We start from the raw sequence: 25,000 nt of genomic DNA, 5'->3' as shown, positions 1-25,000 counted from the left end.
AGGTTTTTACACTTGACTCTTTGTAATTAGCTCCTTCCAACATCAGATAGGTTTTTACACTTCACTCTTTGTAATTAGCAGCGAGCCATGTTATTGCTAAGTTACAGTGTCTTCCCTCCAGGGAAACGGTGAGTCTTGCCCTTTAGATTTACAAGGACACTATGACAAATTAGGTTCTTGTTAACTTGACCGCCCCCGACACACGCACGCACACACACACACACACACACACACACACACACACACACACACACAAAACTGGTCCGAGGACAGTCCATTTTCTCCTTTTAGACCCTGCATGGTGGCTAACCAGAAACTGTTACCAGGTGGCCATCCCTGTTTAATAGAGTGTCAGCTTTACTGGCTAGCCCTCTAAATGCTTACAGTTCCCTCCAACAAGGCTCTTTACACACACACACACACACACACACACACACATGGACACACACACATGAACACACACGAACACACACACACACACACACACATGAACACACACACACACACACACACACATGAACACACACACACACATGAACACACACACGAACACACACACACGAACACACACACACACGAACACACACACACACACACACACACACACACAAACACACACACACACGAACACACACACACACACACACACATGAACGAACACACACACACACACACACCAAAGGTTAAATTGGCAGCCATTTGTTCTTGGCTTCTTCTCCTCCTCGGTCGTGTCAGCCCTGACCCAGGTAAACACAACGTCGCCCTCTGTGGCTCGGTGGGAAAGGGAAAAATGTCCCAGGCGAGCTTTTCCTCGTCCGGCCCGGGCACAGCCTCTCCCTCCTCGCAGCCTCGCTGAAAGGTGTGATTTAGACTCTGGGCATATTTTAACAGCCAAGCTGGTAGCCACAGCCCCGTCTGCTTTTAGCCGGCCCCCGCAGCAAGCACAGACGCTGGGTAAACACACGGCGGCCCTCACCTCACATGGAGCTCAAAGCCAGGCCCTGTAGTGTGCTGCATGTCAGACCAGGTCTTTGCCTTATCAGGGCCGTGTTTCACACGCTAAGCTGAAGCTCCCACCGCATTGTTAGTGGGGATTTGCGAGGTGAGTCAGTGGTTGCGGCGATTAGGTTTCTACTGATATGGCTTTTTAAAGGCCAGCAGCACTTTTGTTGTGGGGTTTAAAACTTGCCAGTAGCCGATGTTCAATAGCTTAACATTTCAGTGTCTCCTCCCCCCCAGGATTTGGATTCTGGTCAAGGAGCAGAGAGGCCTCTGAAAAAGCATTTGATGGGACACTGTGACTGTACTGAAACCGTATTTAGGTCTACATCACTGTGGATGTAGACCTACCCCAGGTATGCATGTCTGGCTATACCCGTCACGCTGGGTCTGAGCTTAAGATCTAATGTCGTGATTTGAACCGTGGTAGTTGCCCCGTAATATGGCTCTTACATTTAAATGAAAAGATGCTAAACCCCCCCCACCCAAATCCCCCCCCCCCCCCCCCCCCCCCCCCCCCCCCGCTCTGAAGCATGATTGATCACGCTGGCGTTGGCGTGGTGGGCGTTTTTAATGAGCCGTGTGAGCGTACATAGTACAGTGTGTCAGCGATGCAGTCAGCCCTCGCACTCGCACACACACACACACACACACACATAGTCAGCTCTCTCACACACACACACACGCACACACACACACACACACACGTAGTCAGCTCTCACACACACGCAGCTCTCACACACACTCCCCTCCTCTCTCCCACCGGCAGCCGCGGCAGCCTGCCCGTTGTCCTATAAGCCGCGGCCTAAAGCCTTCAGAAGCAGGTCTGCACTCTGTCAGCGGCCGACACATTGTAACCCTACACTGGCCATAAACACTGACTCCAGCGGCCAGGGGGAGGAGGGGGAGGAGGAGGGGCAGGGGGAGGAGGAGGGGGGGGTCGAGGGAGACCAGGAGAAATGGAGGGTGAAAGGGAAAGGGAGGGAAGATGTGAGGCCGGAGCGGGGGGGGGGGGGGGGGGAGCAGGTGCTATCAGGAGGGTTCCCACGGGTCCTTGAAATCCTTGAAAGTTTTTGAATTTGAGAGAGAGAATCAAGGCTTTGAAAGTTTTTTTGGGAAATGGACATAAATAGCCGTGGGTCATTGAAAGTGCTGGAATCGATATATTTTGTGCAGAAAAACAGTGCGTGCATCATGAGCGTTTGAAGTGGAATGATGCAGGTAAAACAGTAGCCAGCAAGCTAACGTTAAGCCAACCTTCAGCTATGATGCAGGTTAAACAGTAGCCAGCAAGCTAACGTTAAGCCAACCTTCAGCTATGATGCAGGTTAAACAGTAGCAAGCAAGCTAACGTTAAGCCAACCTTCAGCTATGATGCAGGTTAAACAGCAGCAGGCAAGCTAACGTTAAGCCAACCTTCAGCTATGATGCAGGTTAACTCATTGAGTGCCAGCCACTTTTGGAGAACGGACGCTCCCTGTGCCAGAGTTTCAGAGCTTTTTTCAGTGATTTCTCGAGGCCCACAGAATATTGTGTGATATTACTATGTAAACAATGAACACGCAAAAAGAACGATGAGACTCTTTTCTATCATCAGCAAAAACAGGTTTATTGATATCATTTTCCGTTCTTTAGTTATCAGCCGGAGAAGATAGCTTGATTTAACAAAAAAGAGCCTTTTTTTTCTAGAAGCTGAGATATTGGCCCTTTTGTGAAATTAAACATTTCAAACACATCACTGACTCTGAAGCTAATGTCCTGCTGCCTGGGTCTGTCTGGGTGTTGTGTGTTGTGTGCTGCTCTGCGTGCCCCCCCCCCCCCCTCCCACTCCTCAACTGCACACTCCTCCTTATGGGAGGTGGCTCTCTGCTGAGTTTGCTCTGCACTGTGAAGGGTGCGCGACCGTCTATGTGCGCGACATCCAGCTTTTTTACAGCTTCCGCGTGTGTTTGTCACCGGCTCCTATGCTTCCAGTTGAGAATAATAACAAATCCACGGCTGATCATGCGAATTGGCTGTTGCAGCGGACATGGAGGAGCTCAATTGTGGGAGCAGATTGGCTGCTGCTGCTGTAGGCACATCTAACGTTAAAACGCTTCATGCATATCGATGCATACGGATGCGATGCGATTTCCGTTTCCCCAAAGACTTATTCTCTGTTTTTCTCTGCCTTTCTGTTAACCTGGAGAGCACTGTCGCCACCTAAGGGTTCTGTAAAATAGGTTATAGACCTCCAATAGCTATAATAGTTGTACAGGAGATGCGGAAGGCTTTGATCGACGTCCCACCGTCAAAAAACGCATTGGACGTCGAAAGACGTCCGTGGCACTCTACGTCACTATTTAATTGGACGTCGAAAGACGTCCATGGCACTCAATGAGTTAAACAGCAGCAAGCAAGCTAACGTTAAGCCAACCTTCAGCTATGATGCAGGTTAAACAGCAGCAAGCAAGCTAACATTAAGCCAACCTTCAGCTATGATGCAGGTTGAACAGCAGCAAGCAAGCTAACGTTAAGCCAACCTTCAGCTATGATGCAGTTTGAACAGCAGCAAGCAAGCTAACGTTAAGCCAACCTTCAGCTATGATGCAGGTTAAACAGCAGCAAGCAAGCTAACGTTAAGCCAACCTTCAGCTATGATGCAGGTTAAACAGCAGCGAGCAAGCTAACGTTAAGCCAACCTTCAGCTATGATGCAGGTTAAACAGCAGCAAGCAAGCTAACGTTAAGCCAACCTTCAGCTATGATGCAGGTTAAAGAGCAGCAAGCAAGCTAACGTTAAGCCAACCTTCAGCTATGATGCAGGTTAAAGAGCAGCAAGCAAGCTAACGTTAAGCCAACCTTCAGCTATGATGCAGGTTAAACAGCAGCAAGCAAGCTAACGTTAAGTCAACCTTCAGCTATGATGCAGGTTAAACAGCAGCATGCAAGCTAACGTTAAGCCAACCTTCAGCTATGATGCAGGTTGAACAGCAGCAAGCAAGCTAACGTTAAGCCAACCTTCAGCTATGATGCAGGTTAAACAGCAGCAAGCAAGCTAACGTTAAGCCAACCTTCAGCTATGATGCAGGTTAAACAGCAGCAAGCAAGCTAACGTTAAGCCAACCTTCAGCTATGATGCAGGTTAAACAGCAGCAAGCAAGCTAACGTTAAGCCAACCTTCAGCTATGATGCAGGTTGAACAGCAGCAAGCAAGCTAACGTTAAGCCAACCTTCAGCTATGATGCAGGTTAAACAGCAGCGAGCAAGCTAACGTTAAGCCAACCTTCAGCTATGATGCAGGTTAAACAGCAGCTAGCAAGCTAACGTTAAGCCAACCTTCAGCTATGATGCAGGTTAAACAGCAGCGAGCAAGCTAACGTTAAGCCAACCCTCAGCTATGATGCAGGTTAAACAGCAGCGAGCAAGCTAACGTTAAGCCAACCTTCAGCTATGATGCAGGTTAAACAGCAGCAAGCAAGCTAACGTTAAGCCAACCTTCAGCTATGATGCAGGTTAAACAGCAGCAAGCAAGCTAACGTTAAGCCAACCTTCAGCTATGATGCAGGTTAAACAGCAGCATGCAAGCTAACGTTAAGCCAACCTTCAGCTATGATGCAGGTTGAACAGCAGCAAGCAAGCTAACGTTAAGCCAACCTTCAGCTATGATGCAGGTTAAACAGCAGCAAGCAAGCTAACGTTAAGCCAACCTTCAGCTATGATGCAGGTTAAACAGCAGCAAGCAAGCTAACGTTAAGCCAACCTTCAGCTATGATGCAGGTTAAACAGCAGCAAGCAAGCTAACGTTAAGCCAACCTTCAGCTATGATGCAGGTTAAACAGCAGCAAGCAAGCTAACGTTAAGCCAACCTTCAGCTATGATGCAGGTTGAACAGCAGCAAGCAAGCTAACGTTAAGCCAACCTTCAGCTATGATGCAGGTTAAACAGCAGCGAGCAAGCTAACGTTAAGCCAACCTTCAGCTATGATGCAGGTTAAACAGCAGCTAGCAAGCTAACGTTAAGCCAACCTTCAGCTATGATGCAGGTTGAACAGCAGCAAGCAAGCTAACGTTAAGCCAACCTTCAGCTATGATGCAGGTTAAACAGCAGCAAGCAAGCTAACGTTAAGCCAACCTTCAGCTATGATGCAGGTTGAACAGCAGCAAGCAAGCTAACGTTAAGCCAACCTTCAGCTATGATGCAGGTTAAACAGCAGCAAGCAAGCTAACGTTAAGCCAACCTTCAGCTATGATGCAGGTTGAACAGCAGCTAGCAAGCTAGCGTTAAGCCAACCTTCAGCTATGATGCAGGTTGAACAGCAGCAAGCAAGCTAACGTTAAGCCAACCTTCAGCTATGATGCAGGTTGAACAGCAGCAAGCAAGCTAACGTTAAGCCAACCTTCAGCTATGATGCAGGTTAAACAGCCATCCAAGATATTCCTATTCCATCCTGGCTTTGAATATCCTTATTTGGAACAGCAGCGCCATAACAGACGCACCCATCACACGCGCACGCACGCATGCACACACACACACACACACACACACACACACACACACACACACACACACGTACACACACACGCACGCACACGCGCACACACACACACACACACACACACACACACACACACACACACGTACACACACACACGTACACACACACACCCCTGTGTAATAAGCTTGGCTCTCCAAAGGACACTCTTGTTTCAAAGGGCTCCAGCAGGATTCCCTCACAGAACAACACTGTCTGCCTGCGCCGTCATAAAAGAGATCTGCTTCATGTCACCAGCCTCTTTCTCTCCTTCTCTCTTTCTCTCCTCTCTTTCCTTCTTTCCTTCTTTCTTTCTTTCTGTTCTCCTGTTTTTCTTTTTTTCCCTGCTTATTCTCTCTCTCCCCCAGTCTGAGATGAAGCCGTTAGTTTTTGGAGGCTGTTTTGTGTTTGGACTAGCTCCTATTAAAAATGCTCAGCCAGCCCCCCCGACGTCCTTAATGCAACACTGGGGCCAAATTTATCACTGAGTGTATGTTCACGCACACACACACATACACACACACACGCGCATGCATACACACACACCCACGCACGCACACATGTGCATACACACACACACACACGCACGAACGCACACACGCGTGTACACACACCCACACACGCGCGTACACCCACACACCCACACATGCACGCACACACACACGTGCATACACACACACACACGTGTGTACACACACACCCACGCATGCACACTCACACACGCCTGTACACACACCCACACACGCACGCACACCAACGCGCATACACACTCACACACACTCACACATGCAGACGCACACACACGCACGCACACACACCCACGCACGCACACACACACCCGCCCGTACCAACACACACACCCACGCACGCACACACGTGCATACGCACTCACACACGCATGCACACACATGCGCGCATACACACGTCACACGCACACACACACACACACACACACACACGCACACACGCGCGTGTACACACACACGCACACACAAAGTGGCCTCATGTCTGGGCTTATAGCTAATCTTTGTTCAGGACTCGAGGAGTTTACTGCCAGCCACTGGTCTCAGCTCCTTTTCTCAAGCTTGTCCCAGACTTGCCGACAGACTCGGCGCTGATCTGGGAGCAGCCACTGCTCGTGTTAAGAGACCATTCATCTCAGTTAGACTGAGCTTCACAGCAGAGGAGCACAGCAGAGCTACATGGAGATGAGATGCCAGGCTTTCTGCATGTTTACAGAAAAGCACTGCGTCTTGGCATGGAGCTCTTGTTGTCAGAGCCACATGTGAAAAAGCACATTAGTGCCAGTGTGTAAACCAGTCCATCTTGTTGTTTGTGCTGTTGGATGTGACCCCGTGCACACTGCTCTCACAACAGCCCCCCTCACTCTGACTCACACTCATGAAATAGAGCTCTGCTTTGGGATGATTCACACTGGCTTTTCTTCAGCGTAAAGAGGGAAATTTGGACTGGAGTTGATATTGGCGATGCCGCCTCGGTTTCCCCCCTGCAGCCCGTCAGCACGTCAGGTAAGATCATCATGTTCCTTCCACAAGAGGGCAATGGCACCTTGAGAAGGGGCTTGTTGCAGGCAGGCAACTGTGGTGCACAGCAGGGTCGAGCCAGAGCAAACCAACCGCTCGCTGGTCATGACATCACAGTGTGAGGAGAACTCCTGGAGCGCCGGAAAGTCCCACTCTGTCTTTAATCTACTGCTCGTTGTTGTGAAATGACTAAGACTGTGTGTGTGTGTGTGTGTGTGTGTGTGTGTGTGTGTGTGTGTGTGTGTGTGCGTGTGTGTGTGTGCGTGTGTGTGTGTGCGTGTGTGTTTTTTTACTCCAGGTCTTGGTGAGTGAGGACTCGGACGGCGAGGGAGTTGTGGCTCACTTCCCAGCTCATGACAAACCCATATCCTGCATGCAATTCAACCCCAGTGGTAAGACACGCACACACGCACACACACACACACACACACACACGCACACACACACACACACACACACACACACACACACACACACACACACACACACACAGATGTGTTTATTTTTGAGGTAGCGAGCAACAACCAGAACATTGCTTCGGGGACTTTACGTGTGAGTTGGGCCGATCTAGGCGCAGCACCGCGGGCCGGATCAGATGGAGGCGTGGGCGACCTGCTCCTTTAGAGTGTGTGTCAGGGTGTGTGTTCGGCTCCCCAGGCTTGGAGGCTAAGTGAGCATGTGCTAGCATGTGCTAGCATGTGCTAGCATGTGCTAGCATGTGCTAGCCTAGCATGCGTATTGATATCAGAGCGAATAGTCGTTGACCCCATCGCTGAATGCATTGGCCCCATCGCTGTGTTTCTGCTGGGCAAGTGAACACAAACCTTCTGACTCTCCATTCCCTTATATGTCTTTGTTTTCTCTGTCTGTCTGTCTCTCTCTCTCTCTCTCATTCCCTTGTGTCTGTGGGACTTACTGTACGTTCACACCAAGGTGAAAGGAACGCTACACTAACGCACGCAAATAATTTGCTCGAGTTGGAAAAATGGGGCGAAGAGGTGAAAATCGTGTCATTCACGCCGCGAAAATTCACGTCTCTTCCCACACTCATGGAGGAGGGGGGCGGGGCAATCTACTCGCACGTTTGTATTGACTTTGTATGTAATCTCGTGCGAATATCTGAAAAAAGTTACACCCAGGAACTGTGTGTGTGTGTGTGTGTGTGTGTGTGTGTGTGTGTGTGTGTGGGGGGGGGGGGTGATGGGGTGATGGGGTGGAGTTTCTTCTGCTTCCACTCATCTGCAGTGGAGTGTCTGGCACCGAGGGGTCGAGGCCCATCATCCTTTAGACACGCTGTCGCTCGAGTCACAACAAAGTCCCACAGACACAGACTGCCCGGAGAAACCCAACCACTGCAAACCAGCCCCTTTCTCCACCTCCACCAGTGTGTGTGTGTGTGCGTGCACACACACACGCGCTTACACACGTGTGTGCGTGTGTGTGTGTGAATGAGCCACCACGGACAGATCCTAAGCTCACTCCTCACCATGTTATTTCTCTCTGGCGTCTCTTTCCCACTCTTTTTTTTTTTTTTGGGTGCCATTTGTGAACTTTTCACTCCGGAAATAAGCGGACAGTGGCTGCTTTGTGAGTGTGAGCAGGGTAACTCCTCTATCAGCACGCACGCTACGATATGTTAGCGTGAGTATCTCCCCTCTTAGTCCTATGGCGTATGTGTGTGTGTGTGCTGTCTCCGTCTGCCAGGAGATGTGTGTGTTCGTATACGTTATGGTGTGTGTGTGTGTGTGTGTGTGTGTGCAGTTAATAAAGGAGCTGATGAGAGATGGCTCTGACCCCGTGACCTCCCTGTCCCAGGAATCCTTCACATACCTGGACTTATGAGTCAACTCTGCACCTTCGCCTGAGTGGGAACAGGGCTACAGACAGACCCGATACATGGCTGTCTCTAGGACCCCCCCCTTTAAACAGGCACACTTAAAAAGTCCATACAACAGAAAGAGTGGCAACATATCCTACTCTACTAGAACTGATGTTCAACTGCTGACATTTTACTTACTGGTGTGAAAATCTACATAGCTAAATTTGAAAATATACTTAGTTAAAGTTCCATAGTCCCCCCCCCCCCCCCCTTCACACACACACACACACACACACACACACACACACACACACACACACACACACACACACACACACACACACACACACACACACACACACACACACACACACACACAATACTGTTTTCTATGAACAGTATGCCTGTCAGTAGGTAGCACTATTGTATGAGATATATGACAATGCACGAAATGCTCCTTTAACAATTAATCGTAGAGGATATAATTCTCTGAAAAGATAGATCATTCATCAGTGCTACAATCCCCATTTTCACACCCAGCAGACTAACTGCAGCTCCAGAGGGCGCTGTTGTTTCACCCGCAGCCTCCCAGGGTTTCAGGGGTCAGAGCAGGCATGTCCAAAGTCCGGCCCGGGGGCCAGATGCGGCCCTTTGACTGATCTTAAGCGGCCCTCGGCTTGTCTCTCAAAATATACTATATGTGGCCCTCCTCCACACAGTATTGGTTAATCAAGCGAGTTCAATTTGCATTTTTTTCTGTTCACCTAATGATAACAGCACTATCATACAGTTTGTAGACAAGTAGGAACAACACAGGCAGTAATCATATTTTCAGATTGTAAACAAAATCCTTAGAGTACAATTGTATTGTATGTGATTTTTATTTTTATAATTTATAATTTTATAATTATATTTGATGCGAGAAGCAGCTGGCCTTCACATGATCTAATCTGGCTCCCCACTCAAAGAGGTTTGGACACCCCCCTGGGTTAGAGTTTGGCTTCCAGCAGTCACCCGCACGGTGACGGTCAACCATGTCCACCTTTCATCTTTACCACCTAAGCCTCAGGCACAAAACCACCACTGGACACAGTGGACGTCCACCTGGACACAGTGGACGTCCACCTGGACACAGTGGACGTCCACCTGGACACAGTGGACGTCCACCTGGACACAGTGGACGTCCACCTGGACACGGTGACGTCACCTACCTCTCCAGGAGGTTCCACTTACTGCGTTTGAATCTCTACCTTATGCAAAGCTGTTCTTCAGAGATAGCATATATGATGAAGAGTTTTGGGGAGTGTGTAAGGATTGATGTTGAATGCTCTCTCGCCCACAGAGAGAGAGAGAGAGCAAAAACTTGTAAATCTCTAAACACCCCGTCATGAACACACAACATAAAAATGCAACCATTTACAATATGGAAGATACAGAACCCGCATAACCACGTGTTTAGGACCCTAAATTAATCTCACTGTTGTATTTCGAGACCTGGAAAAGGGTTCAGTACTATGCAACCTTCTGTGGGATATTTTCATAGTAAGTACAAATACTGTACTGTATCATCAAAAATGGTATATATTACCATGCGGAATTTGGTATCATGGCAGGGTACACAGAAGGCCTAGTTTACATGACGCTCCCTGCATAAAACGGTAAACTTGTGTTGTGTTTGGGCCTTCCGTTTACATGACAATATCGCTATTGGGCCCTGAAAATACACAAAAAGTGAAACTGGGTTCCAAAGTGGAATTCTTTGCAACGTCAACCAGTGTGTCGCCGTGTAATTGGCATAGAATTTGTGCATAGAAGATAATGGAAGACAATAGGAGCTTTGAACGAGCCTATCTATCGCCTTAATGGCACAAGTGAATCACATTGGCATTTAGCAAACTATCGCGACATCAAAGTATGATAACGAGTTCCTGAAAATACATACTGTAACGGGCGATAAGTGCCCGCTATTAAGGTTCGGGCATATTCATCAATTAAACAAGCCTTAAACTCACGGCCAGATGCATCGATTTCCTCTGCCAAGTGCTTCAAAGAAAACAGTTCTTTTTTTATAGGGCTTTACCAGGTTTTTATTCTTTAATGCAACCGATCTGCAGCAGTGTTTCACCATTACTGACTGACGAGCAGCAGAGCATGCTGGGATACCTGGCGATGGACTAGAGCGACGACAGAGATGAGGAAGGGGCTAAATTCTAAATTTCAAACAAAGACACCAAAATAGCGTCTCCAGACAATTTTCGTCGCAGTGGTGTCGCAGTTGCTCCGGTCTGTACGCAAATCGTTATCACACTACTGTCGTATAAACACGGCACCAAAGGTCAGAACACGACAATTTGTTAGTTTTATGCAGAGACCATTGTCATCTAAACGTGGCCTTTGCCACTTCCACCCCAACCTAACAACGTAAACTGAGACAGGACGCGCACTGCTTCTGAAAGTTTTCCTAAAATCAGATTTTTAAAAATCGCAATATATCTCCGTGCTTACAGTATCGCAATATATTGAATTGTAAGCCCTGTATCGTCGTGATATACAGTATATATATATCGTATCTACAGACTCTTGCCAGTACACAGCCAGTGCCGTCAACTTCAACACGCCAAGCACATATTTAATCTGTCTGCCGTCAACCTCAACACGCCAAGCACATGTGATCTGTTTACAGAGGCAAATCCAACGGGAATTCAAACATGTATTCGTGTTTGAGTTTCCGACCCGAAACACCACCAGAAATGTCGCCGCAGAAACACAATGTTCCCCCCTTTCTTCCTGGCATTAAGCGTGCCTAATGAGGTTAGGAGGAATCTTCATTCAAGCTTAGCGCTCCTCACTGCCACTGCCGCAAATTTGTGGAGACTCCTTTCAACATGAAGCTCCATGATCAAAAAAACAAAACTGCGCAACTTTGAGTGTCCCAGAATGAAAGGCCTCTTGATTCTGATTAGAGCCTCTCAGATCCTGAGTGACAGATGATCTAGTCTGGCCCTAAACGAACTGTTTTCCACCGAGCTGCAGGGGAAGTGGCTTCAGACTGCCTTCAGAGGCTCAGCGAGGCGCTCTCCCTCCACACACAGAGGTCAAGCTCAGCCACCAAGAAAAAGAATGAGAGACCCAGCAGAAAACAATGGCATGAGTCGGCAGCTTGCTGGAAAACCCAGGAGTCTCTGACCGGGCGTGGTTATGTAAGAAAGCCCCAGTGGCCGTGTGTGTGTGTGTGTGTGTGTGTGTGTGTGTGTGTGTGTGTGTGTTGGAGACCCAGGAGTCTCTGACCGAGGTGTGGTTATGTAAGAAAGCCCAGTGGCCTGTGTGTGTGTGTGTGTTGGAGACCCAGGAGTCTCTGACCGAGGTGTGGTTATGTAAGAAAGCCCAGTGGCCTGTGTGTGTGTGTGTGTTGGAGACCCAGGAGTCTCTGACCGAGGTGTGGTTATGTAAGAAAGCCCAGTGGCCTGTGTGTGTGTGTGTGTGTGTGTTGGAGACCCAGGAGTCTCTGACCGAGGTGTGGTTATGTAAGAAAGCCCAGTGGCCTGTGTGTGTGTGTGTGTGTGTGTGTGTGTTGGAGACCCAGGAGTCTCTGGCCGGGCGTGGTTATGTAAGAAGCCCCAGTGGCCCTGTGTGTGTGTGTGTGTGTGTGTGTGTGTGTGTGTTGGAGACCCAGGAGTCTCTGACCGAGGTGTGGTTATGTAAGAAAGCCCAGTGGCCTGTGTGTGTGTGTGTGTGTGTGTGTGTGTTGGAGACCCAGGAGTCTCTGGCCGGGCGTGGTTATGTAAGAAGCCCAGTGGCCCAGTGGCCTGTGTGTGTGTGTGGGTGTGTTGGAGACCCAGGAGTCTCTGGCCGGGCGTGGTTATGTAAGAAAGCCCAGTGGCCCTGTGTGTGTGTGTGTGTGTTGGAGACCCAGGAGTCTCTGACCGGGTGTGGTTATGTAAGAAAGCCCCAGTGGCCCTCTGTGTGTGTGTGTGTTGGAGACCCAGGAGTCTCTGACCGGGTGTGGTTATGTAAGAAGCCCCAGTGGCCTGTGTGTGTGTGTGTGTGTGTGTGTTGGAGGCCCAGGAGTCTCTGACCGAGTGTGGTTATGTAAGAAGCCCCAGTGGCCTGTGTGTGTGTGTGTGTGTGTGTGTGTGTGTTGGAGGCCCAGGAGTCTCTGACCAGGCGTGGTTATGTAAGAAGCCCCAGTGGCCCTGTGTGTGTGTGTGTGTGTGTGTGTGTTGGAGACCCAGGAGTCTCTGACCAGGCGTGGTTATGTAAGAAGCCCCAGTGGCCCTGTGTGTGTGTGTGTGTGTGTGTGTGTGTGTGTGTGTGTTGGAGACCCAGGAGTCTCTGGCCGAGGTGTGGTTATGTAAGAAGCCCCAGTGGCCCTGTGTGTGTGTGTGTGTTGGAGACCCAGGAGTCTCTGACCGGGGCGTGGTTATGTAAGAAAGCCCAGTGGCCTGTGTGTGTTGGAGGCTGTACAGAGGGACGGAGCAGAGCTTGCTGCTTGGTGTGGCGGCTGGCGCTCTGCGGTGCTCCTCTGCATCTATGGATCTATTCCTGCTGGTGTAATTAGAGGGACGCTGAGCTGAAGTGCAGTGGCAAAGAGCTTCTCCTTAACAGCTGCAATGTGTGTGTGCTTGTTTTCTTTCACGTCTCGTCCCCTTCACTCGTCCTTAACCATCCTTGACTTTGATTATTGGGTACGATGCCAAGGTGAAAGCACGCCCGTGTTGTGAGGGCAGAGATTGTCCGGCGACTTGTGTTTGCGTCTCTTTGACTGGAACAGGCGCTAGGTGGAGTGATTGATCCAGCAACCGTGCAGGGCTACACCCTCTGCTCTTTGCTCTCTCTCTCTCTCTCAAACCTCTCTCTCTACTGTTATACAGACACATAATGCTGGTTACTCACAGAATCCTTGGATAGGACAGTTCCTCTTGCTCATACTGAACATTGTGCACAGCATACTTTGGTATTGTCAGGTACAACGTGAATATATAATGTAGAAGGCCCTCTCCACACCTACATGGTTATTTGTTTGGAGAAAGAAAATAGTGTCGCTTTTTCTCTGCATTTTGGCCTTTGGTCCACATGAAAATGGCTTGGAAAACATCTTCCAGGGTGGAGCTCTTTCCAAACCGTTTTCCTGTATTGGTGTGGACAGGTGACAGCTGAGCTTTTTGAAGAAGCTGACATCATAATCTCAACTTGCACATGGAAAAGGACAATAAGAGGAATAAACCCCAACATTCAAACAAACAAGACAAAAACAAGAAAAAAAACTGCCATACTTGCAGTCTGTAAAAAGTAGGTAGGGACACGCACATCCAAAAAAAAAGGCCACACTGGGCCTGGGTGCTGGATCAATAGAGTACTTACAGTGAAAAAGAAACAATCCGCACACCGAGGAGCTCCCGTTTAGGTTTTTTATTATCAACACAGCGTGACGTTTCGGGCCACACCGGCCCTTCCTCAGACGCTTTCTGAATACTTGCAGTCTGTCACATCAGACCATTATTCCAACCATCAATCTGTATGTCACTACGTTTCAAAAAGCTGTAATACATATTCCAAACTTTCCAAAACTTTATCAAGTTTGTTTTTAGTAAAATAGCGTATCCTTTCCAGAGCAAAATGAAAAGTCATTCCCTTCAGCCACTGAGAAATTCCACAGGCTTTTGGATCCTTCCATGAGCGTGCAATGCACCGTTTAGCTTCCAGAAAACCCAAATTGAGCAAAGACCTTACATTGTTTGAAACGACAAAATGATCTGCAAAAAGATTCAGTATCCATCATTTAGGGTCAAGAGGCACCTCTTTATCAACAATCTGCTCCATCAAATCCACCTTTTTCCAAAAGCACATTGGGAATAGCTGTTTTATTAGTATGAGCATGTCAGGAGGTACCTATGAGACAACCTTAGGTGTAATCCAGAGTGCTAGTTTTAATGAAGTGTTTATAAGTTAACCTTGCTCTATTTCTCTTACTTTAATGTTCGGCTTGAAATCCCTGATCCGGATCACTTTTGTAACAAAACGAAGAGAGAAGAAGACAGAAAGGAAGGGGAGCGCTCAGTTTGTTGCCAGGAAACCAAGGCATCGCGGACTTGTCCTCTTGTGGGAAGTGAGCATGGATCACTCAAGTCGAACTATTTTCCACTCTTCACCTGACCAACTGTTAGGGTGCGTGTGGAATCACCTATGGCACCCTGCTATTCACCTTATGTTCATACGCGGGGGTGGGACAAATTCTCCCGGGTTGTGTTAACACTTCCGGCGGTCACGGCGCGAAATATGAAAGAACGTCATGAAGAAGAGAGTTGTTTTTGTAGCGGACAGTGCAGGGGGTGAAACAAAGAACGTAGCCTACTACTTTGAGCTCGGTACACAGCAAGCAAGCGGAGTATCTACTGTTAGCCAGGTCAGATAACGTTATCGTCGACAATGAAGAGCACTTTCTTGTAAAACATACCGGGAGTCCAACAAAGAAAGCTTCAGATGGTTTTCTCTCCTCCGAGCTCTCGAGCCACTTACGTCTATAAGACCTGCAGACGTTAAAGTAATTCCCAGGAATGCAAGACTTAACGAGCCAGTTACATGGCGTTGCATTCTTAGACATTGCAGTTTGCTTTTATTTGGTATGTTACATACAATTGGCTAAATTATTAGTTAATTCAGAGTTAGATGATATTGGAGCAGCCTACATAAGGTGAATAGGACATAATGCTGTTTTTTTAATTGTTTTTTTGTGTGGACGGAGAGAGAAACAACACAGTTGGTGTGAATGGGATTTCTTTGATGCAAACAGAGTTGTGGGGGGAAATGCGTTATAAATATCCGTGCTCGGTGTGGACGAGGCCTCAGACTCTTCTCTGCATGGAGGAAAGCTGAATTAGCCAGCTACCTTGTGGCTTGTGCTTCAGTAAAATGTGGCCTATATACCAGCGCCAGGATGTTTTCCGCTCCCGGTGCTGCGAGGAACCTCGTTGCAGTCAGTTAACCTCGTTGAACCTCCCAAAACACAGTAGAATATCACAAAGATCCCAACTTGATTTTCTTTTTTTTCCGCGAAAACCTTAATGTGGAATTTGGAGTGGCTTCAAAGCCCCAGCATGCAATGGCAGATAAACCCAGACTCCATCTCTCACCAAACGGCACTGTCCCATAAAGCATGTCCCTTGTTTAGTAACGGAGCCAGCGTAATGAGTAGCTTGGCCCGTGGAGCTCCTGACCATGTAGGCAGCTGTGCCATGGTGGAGAGAGCGCTTCACGGTGTAATAACTCTGTCCTTCCCTCTCACTGATGTGTGAAACAAACCAGGACCGACGCCGAGAAGCCCCAGCCCACACGCACATGTTGAACACGAGGGGGAATTCCCCCGCACACTCGTCCCGTAGCCACACATCAGGCAGAGATTGAGTTGTGTCTTCACACTAAGATAGTAATTAGCACTCGCAGCTGTGCCGGGATGTGATTTACAACAGCTACTCTCTCTCTGCACGGCCGCCCTCTTTTTGGAGGGTTTTTTCTTTCCTGCACTATTTTGATTGGAGGAAAAGATGGGCATCTTCTCTCTGACTCAGGGGTTCCCAAGTTTTTCCATGCCCAGCCCCCCCCCCCCCCCCCCCCCCCCAAATAGCATTAGCCTTTGGCCGTGCCCCCCCCCCCCCCAAATAGCATTAGCCTTTGGCCGTGCCCCCCCCCCCCCCATTGCAAGATGTCTTTAAAAACTCAATGCTATTAAAAATGTCAAAAATCACTTCCATACAACGTCAGAATATATTTCCTTACTTGTATTAATTTAATATATAAGCAAATTGTGACAACTTTGGTGTGCAGTCCTTAATAAATGAATCTGAATCTGAATATAATAATAGCCTAATGATTACATGTGTATCTCAAATCTTTTCTTCTCTGTTTTCCATTATAAACATTGTTCCAGAGTCAGACTACTGTATTACCCACACCAGAGGGAAATGACAATGAATGTGATGATGATGACTGGCAGGCAATTAGACAGATGGGCATGGCAAATATGATGTTTTTTTTCAATGTGGAAGGAAAGGATTCAATTACATTTGTTAACACTACACTAAATATAATTATAAAATATATGATTTATTTCACTGTAGTATTACTGTACTGTACAAATACTGTACAAATATCATCATCATATATAAAAGGGAGCAAGTGGACACTGTCTGTTCTGTGTTTCAATTTTGGCCAGAATCTGAGAATATTCCTATTAGATATGATTGTGTCCAGAATTCCATGACTCTTTTTATTTTTATTTATTGATTGATTGATTGATTGATTGATTGATTGTCATGAAAAGGGTCACATAGATACAGAAAGTCCGCTATCGGCAAAACCGCTATCGGTCAAAAACCCCCGTTCAGCTGAGGCTTAAGGAAAAAAAGATAATTATTCTCCTGGAAAAAAGCTTATTTTTTCCCCCTCAGTGATAAGTGGTTAGACGGCTTGAGAGCTGGAGAAGAGTGTTCGAATCAGCCAGTGAGCATGACTCAAGGCCTGTGGAAAGCCTGGCTCGCACCAGCCCGTCGTCTCCTCATCCAGTTCCCCATGCCCGACTCCCATTTCTCCCTCCTGCCTCCCCGCTGACACCCCAGCCCCAGTGGAGTCATCCCCAGCCCACACAGTGTGCACACACACCGGCCATGTGCTGCTCTTTATGGTGTGTGTGTGTAGGTGTGTGTGTGTAGGTGGGTGGCTAGGTGCGTAACAGGTGACTCGCTTAGCTTCGTGTTCCCTGGAATTGAGCTCTGCTTTATCGGCATTTCTAGCATACCTGCCAACACCCCTGATTTTCTCCTTATTCTTAAAGGGACAGCTCACCCTAAAATCCAAAATACATACAGATCCTTTCCAAAAATTTAGAAATATAATGGCAAAGTTAGGTTTTTTCCATAATTCCTTTCCAAAAGTGAAACTTTCATAGATTATAGATTCATTACACACAAAGTTAAATATTTCTAGCCTTTATTTGTTTCATTTTTCATAATTTTGGCCTACAGCTCCAGAAAACCCCCAAAACAGTATTTCAAGAAATTAGAATAGTGTGAAGAAAATCAGCAGTTACTTCTCAGTTATGACTGACTCCAGCCTCAGTCCACTCCCTCTGAATCTCCGCCAAATTTTTGAATCGTCTTTGCTTGACAATCCGCTGAAGCCCACGGTCATCCATGGTATTTCCATGATATTCTAATTTTTTGGAAAGGATTATTTATCCATCTATATCTTTTTGTGTTATTTGCCTGAGTTTTGGAGATATCGGCCACAGAGTTTCTGCCTTCTCTCCAATGCAATGGAACTGGATGGCACTCAGCTTGTGGTGCTCAAAGTGAGTGCCAAAGAAATACATTTGATAAAATCAACAGCAATGTCTCTTTCCAGAAATCATGACCCCGTTACTCAAGAGAATCCACAGACCTTGTTATGAGCAGTTTCATGGATGGAACTATTTTCTTTTGACCAAACTACACCGGTAGCTGCTAGCCAGTTCCTACATGAGACTGCAAAAGAAAATATAGTTCCTACATGAAACTGCTCACAACAAAGTCTGTGCATTATCTTGAGTAACCGGGTCATGATTTCTGGAAAGAGACATTGCTGTTGAGTTTATCAATATCAAATGTATTTTTTTGGTGCTTCGAGCATCACAAGCCGAGTGCCATCCAGTTCCATTGTATTCAAGAGAAGGCAGACATCTCTGCGGCCGATATCTCCAAAACTCAGGCAATGACCCCAACACGATATAGATGGATAAATAGCACTACAGGTGAGAGGAAAAATATGTATTTTGGATTTTAGGGTGAGCTGTCCCTTTAATCCTTTCTCCTGATAATCTCCATTTTAGAATGCAAAGATTTTCAAAGGTGTCCCCGATCCCTCACCTGAAGATATCTGAAAGAAAATGGGTTTTACGGGTACCCACAAGCCTCCCCTTTACAGATAAGATAGCATTTCTCGACAGACTAGCGCAAAGGGGGGTGCATTTGCTGATCTACCCCAGAAAATCTCTTTCTTTCTCACAGCCTAGTGTTGGCAGGTGTGTTGTAGGGATCTCTGCGCAAAGGAATGGACACAGTAACCTGGTGTGTAGGAGCGCTGACCACTCCGCACACACACACACACACACACACACACACACACACACACACACACACACACACACACCTCCCCTGCACATTTTTGTTTTTTGTCCAATCAGCGGCACCATCAGAGCGCTGTGAAATGGTATCTGTGACGGGCGGCTGTGAATGTTTAAGGGGATTCATTAGTTAACAGAACCCTCTCAGAAATGAAGAAAGGGAGCGTGTAAATACAAGGAGATTACCTCCTCTCCGAAGCCTCTCTGTCTGCCCCCGTTTGTGATCACAGTCCCCACAGTCTTTTATCAGGAGATTGTGGCCAGCAGCACATTTGTTGTGGTGCTTTTGGAAACATGGCATCAAAAGAGGCCCTGGTGTTAAAGCTCCTCTCTAAGCCGCTGTGAGAACTTGTTTAGCCCCGCGCACAAAGACAATGACGTGAAGGTCTTAGGATGCACGGAGATTGTGGTGTGGATTTAGCTTCTGGCTTTTTGGTGGACGAGGGTGAAGTAAGAAGGGGAGGGGTTCCTTTTTGTTATCTTCATCCTCTTGTGCGGCTTATGAGCCTAACAAGTGTAGTGTGTCGTATCCATGCAGCGTATCCGCCCTCTCCCATCGAAAACAATTCCAGCCAGGAAGTGTGCAGATATGTAAATGTTCCATAAAAAGGGATTGAGTTAGTGTGTTTTCCACTTTTGAGTGATGAAAGAATCAGCCCCGGAGCGCTGCCTTGAGAACAGTCACGCCTTGTGAGCTTGACCGCCACGGCCCCCTGCTAAGTGTTGTCGGCACCACTTTAAAGCCAGGCGAGTTTCGCCCTCTGCAGAGCACCGGCGTTCCAACATATTAATATCAAACTAAGGTTAGCCGCACACACCTTTCTTCATATCTATTCATATCTGAGCAGCACTCGCAGGTGGTCTGCCCGTGGAGCGCGTCGCAAAACACTGTTTCAGCCCGCTGTACGTCCAATGAACCGTGAGCACCTTTTTCTCCTCCCTCTCTCTCCCTCCCTCTCTCCCTCCCTCCATCTATCTCCCTCTCTCTCTCCCTCCCTCTCTCTCACTCTCCCTCCGTCTATCTCCCTCCTTCTCTCTCTCTCCACCTTATCTCTCTATCTCCCTCTCTCTCTGCCTTATCTCTCTCTCTCTGCCTTATCTCTCTCCCTCCCTCCCTCCCTCTCTCCCTCTCCCTCTCTCTCCCTCCCTCCGTCTCTCTCCCTCCCTCTCTCTCTCCCTCCTCTCTCCCTCCCTCTCTCCCTCCTCTCTCCCTCTCTCTCTCCCTCCCTCTCTCTCTCTGCCTTATCTCTCCCTCCCTCCCTCTCTCCCTCTCTCTCTCTGCCTTATCTCCCTCTCTCCCTCTCTCTCCCCCTCTCTCTGCCTTATCTCTCTCTCCCATGCCCCTCCTTCCCCCTCCTGTCAGATGAGTTGTGGATGTGGTTGAGGGAGTTAAGAGAGTCTTGAGAAACCCATGCAAGCCAGAGCGGTTACAGCGCAGCGCCAACTTGCCGTGCTCCAGGCGCCGTGCCTGCTGTGCCCACTAGGGTGGGACCGATATGGATCGTTGGAAGGCCGATACGGGTACTTCTGGATCAAAGCTGCCGATAGCTGATATTTTGTGCCTGCGTTCGATATCTTTAAATGTAATCATTATCATGCCACAAGATGGAAAACTCTCCATTACAGCCCATAAGAGTAATCAAACAGATTCATGCAAAACTTGTGTGGACTTCAATGACACATCTGAATCATTTCCCATTGGAAAGAAATAGTAAATCAGGAAGAAATATGCAATTAATCCAGCTGCATCATTATCTATCTTATCGGTGGTGGACGACACTGACCAATATGTGATATTTACACTGATACCAGCCAGCAGCACTACTGCCCAACAGATAACACTCCTCTTATATTAGCGTGCTGCTGTTTAGGCATGGGTTGATTTCCGGTTTTACCGGTTCGGTTCGGCGTATGAGCCCAAACCAGTTTGATCACGTGTGAACCGAAAAAAACTTTTATTTTTTAATTTATTTTTATAAAAAAATAGTGCCTATCCATTCTGATTGCACTATTTTTCGTATTAGCCTCTTCTCAAGTTGCACTAGTAGGCAAAAGTCTTATTTTGTTTATTATGTTGATGTTTGAAGAAAAGTTAAGCTGAATAGTTATGAGAAATAAAAACAGTGTGTTGTTACAGTTAAATGGTTCTGCTTATTTTTATTCAGTGTTAGTGCTGGTTGCCATACCAGCTTAGAGGTGCATTATCGCCACCAACTGCAGTCGCATTTCAGTCATTTATGGGCTACACAAAAACAAAAAACAAAAAACATTTTTTTTGTTGTAAAATTCGATATACCGGTTTGATATGTTTTTTGGGGGAATATCGAACCGGTTTCAACATTTTCAAACTGACCCATGCCTAGTGCTGTTGTGCTGAGAGGAGTAGTAGGTGTCATTTAGCTGTGTAGTCCGTGTGTATCCAGTAGTAGAGTTTGCACTGGTTATCCAAGTAGTTCAGCCAAAGAGAGCATAATGCATGCATCTCTCCATTTGTGTATTTGTTCCAGCATCAGCATGTTTCAAAGTCTGAAGGCCAAACCCCCGCTCCTCCACTGAGGCAAATCCTTCACACGGTTCTTTATTCAATTAAACGGGTTAGGCTTTAGGAGTTTTCACTTTTCGCCTGTAAAAGATTAACGATTTATTGACCGCAGTGCGACCCTGTGTGTGTGTGTGTGTGTGTGTGTGTGTGTGTGTGTGTGTGTGTGTGTGTCCGTCCTTGGGGATAGGTGGTGGCTGGTGGGTGGATGCTTGAAAGTTCATGGAGGATGGATGGATTGAATTGGGTGGTGGGTGGGAATCTCTAGTCACCTCACAATTAGATTCCAATTCAGAGGGCTATGATGCGATGATAAAACGATTATCAATGCATCTTGTTGCATCAAGATTTTGGATTTCTATACACATTTTTTGTGTGACCACAAAGTGTGACTGAGGAGAATTCTGTTTGTTTCTGAGACTCAAATCTTTCCAGCGATGCCATTGGCTGCTATGTAAACAACAATTTAAAAACGTCATTACAAACTGACAATGATATCATTTGAATGGAGAGCTTGTGAAACTGATGGTCAAGAGTCATTAGTGTGTGCTCGATTCCTAGGCTCGCCCGCTGCGCGGGCTCACCTTTCCTGCAGCTTGCCGAGCTGACCCTGCAGCTCGCATTCGCAGCTCGCCCGCTGCGCTGCCTTGCCTGCAGCTCAGCTGCTGCGTGGCCTCGCCCGCTCTATTGGCATGCGCAGCGCGCAATTGCCCAACTTTGCATCACTCATGACATCACTCACTGATGACATCACAATGATGTCACAATGTCTATGACATTATCAGGGATGTCACAATTGACGAGTGTAACCAAAAACCACAATTGCTCTAGTGACATCACTGATGATGTCACAATGCCTATGACATCATCAGTCATGTCATAAGATGGTTTTGGTCATGTCACTGATGACATCAGTTATGTCATCAATTCCACTGATGACATCATCATTGATGTCATAAATCCCACTGATGACATCAGTGAGAGAGAGGGAGTGTGAGTAATTCACTGATGATGTAATTTATGACATCACTGATGATGTCATCATTGGGACCGACAGAGAATCAGACAGAGCCCAGACAGACAGAGCCCTAGCTCCCATTTATATACTGATGCTTATACTGTATATTATATAGGCCACGTCTGCATCGGGGTGCATCTAAGAATGGACCCCCCCACACACACACACACACACACCCCTAGTGGGTGGATGGTTAATGGCTGGTGAGTGGCTGATTGCTGGTTGGGTTGTGGATGGTGGATGGGATGGTGGGTTGATGGTTGGTGGGTGGCTGCCTGGCCAGAGGGCCCAGTGATCTCAGACCTCGTGGGCAGCTTTGATGTCAGGCCCAGGCCCCCTCTGCTTTACCCCTGAGTGTGTGTTTTCCACCAGCTTCCATAAACACCTCCACTAGCTCACCAGGGACCCAGCCAACAGGGAGTGCCACAAACACACACACACACACACACACACACACACACACACACACACACACACACAAACTCACATTTGCTAAACAGATTGCCTAACTACCCGTACACACATAGCAACACTGACAGACACAGCAGTAACATTTATATATCAGGGTTTCCCTTCTGACAGGGGCCGCAGCACCCTTTATTTATAAAGGGGCAGTCTCACTGAGAGCAATGCTCTCTTTTCAAGCAGTGCAGCCACTTCTATACGTGACCATGTGTGTGTGAGCACCTCCCCCCCCCTCCCGCCCCTGGTTCCGGCTCGCGTGGGTTGGACCTGCAAAAGGTGCACGGCTTACTTCAACACCTGGGTGTGATTTTCCAGGAGTGCCCTGATTCACACACACACACACACACACACACACACACACACACACACACACACACACACACACATATTCACACCTGGAAGGCACAGTCTAATCTGCTGGCCCCTGAGCGGCTCCACTGGAGCGGCTGGGTTTAACGACCTTGCTCAAGGGCACCTCAGTGGTGGTAATGAGGGCGGGGCAAGCACTGCTTTTTCACTTTCCCCAGGCAGCCAGATTTAACCTGCCGGCGCCGGCGATTGAACCGACGACCTTCCAGTCACAAACTCGCTTCCTGACTTTTAGACAGAATTACGGATGGAATCGTGGAATTGAGAATTTAACAAAGCTGTGGCGCAGCTTCCATAGGCAGAATTAGGCAAAAAAAAACATATATTTATAAATACCTTTTAGAAAGAAAAAAAAACGATGCTTAGTCCCAGTGGGGGTGTCAACGTTTGCCTTGGTGGGCTTGCATTACACTGCATTACACCCTGATATTACAATACAGAGAGATACTGTGTTGTACAGTATGCCCAGTACATATGCATGGACACGTGCAAGTACACACACACACACACGCACACACACACACACGTACGCACGCATGCATGCACGCACACGCACACACACACACACACACACGCACACACCCTGTCCCTTCCCCAAAATTGCCAACCCTCAAGACAAAGCCTCGTCTTACTCGGGATACTCTTTCATTTGTGTGTTGTGCTCATTTGCTCAGAAGTTGATGCGTCCTGGTAACAGCAAAGCCATCTCCATCCCCAGAGTCCTCCTCCTCCTCGTAGGCCTGATGCTTTCCACATGCTTCTCATTGGACTTTTTCCCCATTTTCAAAGCTTCTTCGGAGCCCTAGTGTTGTTAATTAGAAAGTGCACTGGTTTTGTTGTGGCCTTTTGTGTTGCCAAGTAAGGAAATCACCACCGCCCTCCTCCTCCCTCCTCGCTGCTCTCTCTCTCTCTCTCTCTCTCTCTCCTTTTCTTTCTTTCTTTCTTTCCTGTTCTCTCTCCCTCTCCTCATCTGCCTTTGTCCCCCCCCTTCCCCCCCGACCACTTTGTAAATGAAACATCCTCCTACTATTAATGGGATCTAGCATATGTTTTCTGTTTGGATGGTCAGGGATGGGACAGTGACGCCCGCAGCAAAAACAAAACAAAAAAGATTTTTTTGGGAGCAAAATGGGGGAGAGAGGAGAGAAAGAAGAGGAAAAAAACGACAAGAAAGCAAAAGAGGCGATATTTATGGAAATGATTATATCACTTTGCCTCATGTCCCGTACGGACGCATGTCTCGCACACATGGCAAATTAGAGATCACCCCGTTCCAGTTTAGCGTGCGTCTGTGTGCGTCTGTGTGTGTGTGTGCTTGTGTCTGTGTGCGTCTGTGTGTGCGTGTGCCAGCAGCGCTTTTCTTGCTACTAAAACCTCGTAAATAACACTGTGTAAGCCCGTGGGGACGAGGTGTTATAAATAGGACGTGTCAAACCCCGCTCCGCTCCGGCCAGCCTCTTGGTTTCCCCGAAAAACCATCTCTTTTCACCCGCCGGGGCGGCTCTAGGGCTCCTTTTTAATTTGGCCTTGCCGCGGGCTAACCAACTGACGCCTCTCGGCGAGGCCCCTCTGTCTTCCAACA

General features: G+C 47.8%; 1 protein-coding gene across 3 annotated transcripts in view; it reads left to right on the top strand.

The window, feature by feature from the left end:
* The window catches only part of bcas3 (BCAS3 microtubule associated cell migration factor), a 472,230-nt gene that overhangs the window by 74,110 nt on the left and 373,120 nt on the right, over positions 1 to 25,000 (top strand). For all 3 annotated transcript variants that reach the window (XM_083637179.1, XM_083637180.1, XM_083637178.1), the window contains exon 12: positions 7,354 to 7,447. In XM_083637179.1, coding sequence (XP_083493305.1) covers positions 7,354 to 7,447 — 94 coding nt within the window. The remainder of the gene's footprint in view (positions 1 to 7,353; positions 7,448 to 25,000) is intronic.

This window comes from Poromitra crassiceps, assembly GCF_964638095.1.
Source record: "Poromitra crassiceps genome assembly, chromosome: 5".
Classification (NCBI taxonomy): Eukaryota; Metazoa; Chordata; class Actinopteri; order Beryciformes; family Melamphaidae; genus Poromitra; species Poromitra crassiceps.
This window is presented reverse-complemented; position numbering and strand designations above follow the sequence as displayed.